Genomic DNA, 6,000 nt, shown 5'->3' with positions numbered 1-6,000 from the left:
TGAGTCTGTTATGTTATCCCAGCAAGACCTGCAGACAAGTAAACTGAAAAAAACCCAACCCAAACCAAACAAAACAAAAAAGCCAAGCCATCCTACAGGAGCCTTTTTTAGGCTTTAAGTCCTGTTGCATGTTGAAAACACCGCCTGAAATTCTTGTTCAAAATCGTAAAGACGTGGGAGAAGTTGCACGGCCTTTTGGCTTGCTTTTCTTTTTTTTTTTTTCCTTCGCCCCGTTTGCCCGCAGCCTCTCGCTGTTTCCCCGCATTTCATCATGCAGCTGCTGCCCGCGCCGGGAGCGGTGCTGGGGGCAGGTCCGGAGCTGCAGCCGCGGCACGGCCCGCCCGGCCCCCGCACCCCCCCGCCCCCGAGATTTGGGGGCCGCCGGGGGAAGTTTCTGGGCTCCGCTCTCCCTTGCCCGCCCCTCGGCGGCAGGAGCGGGGCGGCGGCGAGTTACAATGGAGCGCGGCTGTGCCTGCCACCCCACCCGCCCCGCCGGAGCGGCGGCGAGCGCGCAGCGGCGCGTCCCAGCGGGCCGGACCGCGGAGGGGGGCGCCGGGGGGGCCGGTAGCGCCGGGGGGGCCGGTAGCGCCGGGGGGGGCCGGTAGCGCCGGGGGGGCCGGTAGCGCCGGGGGGGCCGGTAGCGCCGGGGGGGCCAGCGGCGGCACGGCCGCTCCCCGCGGCGGGCGGGGCGTGCGGCGGGGTGGGCAGAGCCGGCGCGGGGAGGCGTGAATCAGCCCGCAAATACACGCTGGGAGGTTGTGGCAGCAGAGAGCAGGGTTTGGGTTGGTTTTGTGTGCGCTTTTTTTTTTTTTTTCCCTTCTCCTCTCTCTCTCTCTTTTTTTTTTTTTTTTTTTTTTCTTCTTTTTCCCCTCCTCCAAAAACATGGCTGAAGCTGGGACGGGCTTTTTGGAACAGCTGAAGTCTTGTATCGTCTGGTCCTGGACTTACCTCTGGACGCTGTGGTTCTTCATCATGCTCTTCCTGGTGTACATCTTAAGGGTGCCCCTGAAGATCAATGACAATTTAACCACAGGTAGGGTGCGATCCTCCCCCCCGTGCTCTCCTCCCGCCCCCTTCCCCTGTCCCCGGGGGGGCTGCACCTCTGCTGCTCTCTCGGCTACCCCGTACCCCGCCGCCTCCGCCTTCTCCGCGATCGGCGTAAAACCCGCGGTGGGGCGCGGAGGCGCTCGGCTGTCCCGTCCCGTTAAGGCCGGGGGTAGGGGAGGGGTGTCCCCCCTTCCCCGAAACGCGCCCGCCGGGGGGTGCAGGGGGTGCCGGGGGGCAGCCGAGGTGCTCTGGGCGTTTGCGCCTTCCCCGCAGCCCCTTGCGTGCTGGTGCGGGGGGGATTTGTGAGGGGCTGGCGTGGGCAACGGTAACTCGCGATGCACTGTTACTCGGTCCGGCGAGCCCAGGGAGGGCCTGCGAGTGCCCGGAGAGCTCAGCCGGGGGTTCCCTCCCGGCCTGGGAGCCTTGAAGGAGTTGTGCTGCGGCAGGAGCGGGCAGTGGGTGCCCCGGCGGCACCCAGAGGGTCCCTGTGGCGTGCAGCGAGGTGACCCGCCGGTGGGCCACCGCTCCCTCCTGCTTGCCCTCCCTGCTGGAGCCACTTACCCGAGGGATGCTGCAAAACCCTCTGCTTGGTCCCTGTGCCAGCGCACCGCGCTCTGCCTGCCGGGCTGGGAGGGCTGGGAGGCACTGGAGAAGCTTCTCTGTCTCCCTCACACCGAGTACAGGTGAAGGGATGACCAAAGCGGTATGGGGCACACTGTGGCCCATGCCCTGGCCGAGGCTTGCTGTTTTCGGGAGCTGTGTTTCACGCAGGGCTTTTGCTAAGGGAGTCAACGTCTTGACTTTTGACTGGCAAGCTCGCTGAGAAAAAATAATAATAATAATAAAAAAAGTGTTTGATTTCCAAGTACTGAACGCGTAAATGATAAATAGCAAAACTGCTGCTTCCCCCCACAATGTCATGCTTTGTGCGTCTGACTGGGAATTTCAGAGGCTTGAGCAAAAACGTGCGGCTTCTTCAATTCACAAGCCTAAGTCAGCAACAGCCAAAGTTAATTTACATCTCGTATGCGCCTGGTCTCGATGCATTTCCATAACAGGGTTATCTTTGATGTAGACCGAGTATGTAAATAAAGACCCGTCTTCAGTTGCAGGGCGCTTCATTCTTTCTGGGAGCTTTCTTAGGAGCAGGTTTGCAGTTTATGTGGCTTTCAGGGGTTCCAAAGGAAAATTATATTTGTGGAAAATTCTTTGGTTTTTTGAAGGGTGAGAAAGGACCTTGGTTGTTACGGGGAATATGTTTGGATTTGAGGAGTATATGGAGTGGAATTAATATCTTTGCCTGTACAATTTAAGTTACACTCGAGTGTTTTTTTAACAGGATTAAAACTTTTACTATGTTTCTGATGAAAACTAGCTATCAGCTTATTCTTCTGAGTTATAATAAATAGTAAGCATACAAGTCTGCTGGAAGGTTGTCACTGTTGCAATAGTCTTTGCATTGACTGTTAAGACTCACTAAGGAAGTATGCTGCTACTGTACTGAATCAGCAGTAACGTACGTAGTGTTAGCCAGTCTGAATTGGGCTGCTGTGACTTTATTTTGGAATTGCTTATTTTTCCTTCCTGATTTCTATGATCATTTAATTTTTACCCCCACCTTGGAGAAGGTTATTTGTTTGGGAGGCAGATGAGATGTAACACATGTGGCATGCCTGCTGCTGGGAAGCTGAACATTATCTGAGTGCTCTTCACCTGTCTTTCTGGCCTGTTCTCATTTGATAAGTCTTTGGCAAGTCTAGCATCAAAGAAGAATTAAAAAAAAAAGGTTCAGCATACTGCAATTTTCACTTTAAGCGTAAATGCAATTAAAATGACTTTTAAGTACAGTTTTGGTCAAATTTTCTCAATATGTCTTTGAACAAGTATCTTGTTTCTTTTGACATTGCCATATGCTGATTAGAACAGTATGTAATTCTTGTTGCTTGAGTTCTTAACAATTTATATAATGTTTATGTTCCTGGTAAACATTGCAGGCCATGGTTGTGAAGCAAAAATGTCAGAATGCTTTATATTATCATTTTCGCTATTGGAAAAAAATCACAGGCACCCATCTGATACCTAATCAAACCCTTCTGATTTTTTCCTGAGTTTCAATGAACTAATTCTCGATGTAGTTCTCATTTGAAATACTACTCCAGCCGTCTTCAGCTGAGTCATCTTGGTTTTCATTGAAATGTCCCAAAATGGAAGTAAAAGGACAGTATGAAGTCTGTAAATGGGAGAGATTTTCACAGCTGTGTGTTCTAAGCATTGAGGGGGTTAAAAAGACTGAAGAAATTACCAGAATTACCAGTAAGTCCCAAAGTGCGTGATGAAAATGAGCTACCAGGGGAGAACAATAGGCACAATATGGCCTTTATGCATCATCTGTTCCTAAATGGGGTTTATTAAAAAATCAGCACTGGCAATAACATGAGGTTGTTTTGGTTTGTTTGTCAAAGCTTTTGTGAATGGATTAAAGATGATCTGACTTATTGTGGATTATTTTTTTTCTCCAAATCGATCACAATAGGATGCTGTCATTGGTTTAAGGTTGGTCATGAGCTACCACAGCAGCTGGCCCCAGATGGGATACTAATCAAATGCATCTCAGCGATGTGAAAATAAAAGTATAAATCTCTCTAATAAAACTTCTGTGTGACGTAAAGAAATAATAAGGTGATTAGAAACAATGACCAGGCATTTTCCTAGAACAAGTTGGATCTCTTGGTGAGTTGAGGTCAAACAAACTGGTTTTCACAGACGCAGGCTTAGACAGCTGGTAAGAGAAATGCAGTTCTGCAGGTACGATTTGCACCTTGTGAAATAGTGATTTAGGAAGGTTTTAGATATTTAGATCAAACACCTTAACCTGAGTCCACAGTGGGCTGCTGTGATATGAAGGACTAGTGTGGCATGTAAGGGAGAGTACCTGCCAGAAGGACTAGCACTTCATGCTGCTGTATAATTTTTGTTTTCCCATGCCTGATGTCAGTAGTTTTAAAAGGAAGTTGACAAGTTGGAGAAGGTAGTGGAAAAATTATTTAACGGCTGGAGGGAAGCATCAGAAGAAGAGATTTTGCTTGGGAGGTGGCTTGGGTGCAGTGAGGAGGTGTTACCATGGGGGAGAAATAAATAGCCTTTTAACCATTAAAAAAATAGTAAGAATTGACAACTGGAAGCAAGAGGGCAAACTCTGTTTAGTCATAATCAGGCATTAACGTTTAACAAACCATGGACTGGCTGCTAAAGGAACCTTTGGGTTTCCCATGTCTGCAAGTCTTCAAATCAGCTGGCAAAACGCAAGTCACTGGTGTTCGTGTGGCCCGAAATGGGATTTCAGCCAGGACTTGGGCAGCGGGCTGTGCAGCGGCGGTGGTCAGGGTAGTTACGGAGAGTTTCATCAGGTAGTCCAGTGGTCACTTGTAGTGGGAAGTTTTATTAAGATGAAGTGTGGGGTCTTCCCCCCCCCCCCCCCCCCCCCTTTTTAATGTTGTACAGGTGTGCACACCCTGAGCGTTGGGTAGCTCTGGTAGTGGAAGTCAGACATCATGTGTGTTTCATTGGGCTTCCAGGCTTGAAAGTCCTCGCTGTTGGGGCAAATGTAATTTCAGTATCCTCAGTGGAGTACATTACTGTGATATAATCAAAGGGAAATCTAGCCTGTCACATAAAAATATTAATGTTAAAACTGATTGTGGTGTTTCAGGGTTTTGGTGTTTTTTCATTTCGCTCAAGCTCGATGTGCAAATCTAACCTTACAATCCTTTATCAGTAGCAATCTTTGGATGATTATAACTGTACCATACCAAGAGATGAGACTTAATATGCCAGATTTTATTTTATTTAATACAGAATAAGTAGTTGAGGAAGCAGGTGTTATAATCTTACTCCAAAATAATTAGAATAAACATGATTATTTTATATAACATGCTGTATTTCCTCCCATGTTGGCACTTGCACAATTTCTGAACGCCACATTAATCTGAACTAAGGCACACCTCTTCCAAAAATGTGCTACCCTGCTTGTTTTTCTTACATGTTTGGTTTTCTAGTCATATCTTAAGAAGGAGAGAGTCCCAGAAGTTAAACAGTTTCTGATTATTTTATTTATCCTTTCAAAGTGCAAGAGAAAGATTTAATAACCAGAGCAGTAAGTGCAACTGAGTTGTGATGAGGCAGGCAGCAGGGAAGCCTTTGGGTTGCTGAGGGTAGGAGAAACCAGAAAAAAATGGTTTCCTAAAGGTGTGAATAATAAAGGTATGGGTATGAGCTCAGGGTTGAGTCTAGCTCTGTTGGTGTCTGTAAAAAGCTTTCTGCGGGACATCCCACTTCAGCTGCACCGCACCGCGTACTGTTTCCAGTTGAACATCGAGAGAAAGGGAGGGCTAGAAACCTACAGCATGAAAACAAGCAAGGTCCTGCTGGGGCCGAGAGAACCAGAGCTGGAGGAGGAAGCCCACGTCACCTTGGTGAGGAGCTGGTGGTTGTGACAAAGTTGTGTTCTGAGGAGCACGGTGTCTTTCTTCATTATGATTTCATTATTATTATTGTGACGTTGCTCCTCGAGTTATTACCTAGGATTTTAAATAATGGGGGATTTGTGACCATGGAATAGGCTTTTCTTAAAGCCCACAGCCTGAAATGCCGTGCACGGTGCCAGCCGTCTGGAGAGGGGAAGGAAGAGGCTGATGTGCATCAACGCTTGCAGTGCTGGCCAACACCACGTTACTCAGTCAGGGTGTGGCACACACGGGCAGGAGGACACAGCAGAAGTCCTCTCTGTTCCCTGTAGGATTATGATAACAACACTTTCCCTTAGAATCTTAGTCATGTAGGTTGGAAAAGACCTTTAAGATCATCAAGTCCGACTGTTAACCCACCACTGCCAAGTCCACCACTAAACCATGTCCCTGAGCATCACATCTACCCATTTTTTAAACACTTCCAGGG

General features: G+C 48.4%; 1 protein-coding gene across 3 annotated transcripts in view; it reads left to right on the top strand.

Moving 5' to 3' along the window:
* The first annotated feature begins 651 nt into the window (after positions 1-651).
* ST7 (suppression of tumorigenicity 7) overlaps positions 652-6,000 on the top strand; it is a 151,663-nt gene continuing 146,314 nt past the window's right edge. For 2 of the 3 annotated variants that reach the window (XM_013303293.3, XM_055808580.1), the window contains exon 1: positions 652-1,033. In XM_013303293.3, the coding sequence (XP_013158747.2) occupies positions 883-1,033 (151 nt within the window). In that variant the 5' untranslated portion in view covers positions 652-882. The remainder of the gene's footprint in view (positions 1,034-6,000) is intronic. The other variant, XM_055808582.1, reaches the window with a different exon arrangement.

The sequence above is a fragment of the Falco peregrinus genome, chromosome 6 (genome assembly GCF_023634155.1).
Source record: "Falco peregrinus isolate bFalPer1 chromosome 6, bFalPer1.pri, whole genome shotgun sequence".
Lineage (NCBI taxonomy): Eukaryota > Metazoa > Chordata > Aves > Falconiformes > Falconidae > Falco > Falco peregrinus.
The sequence above is the reverse complement of the archived record's forward strand: the minus strand, read 5'-3'. Positions and strand labels throughout refer to the sequence as shown.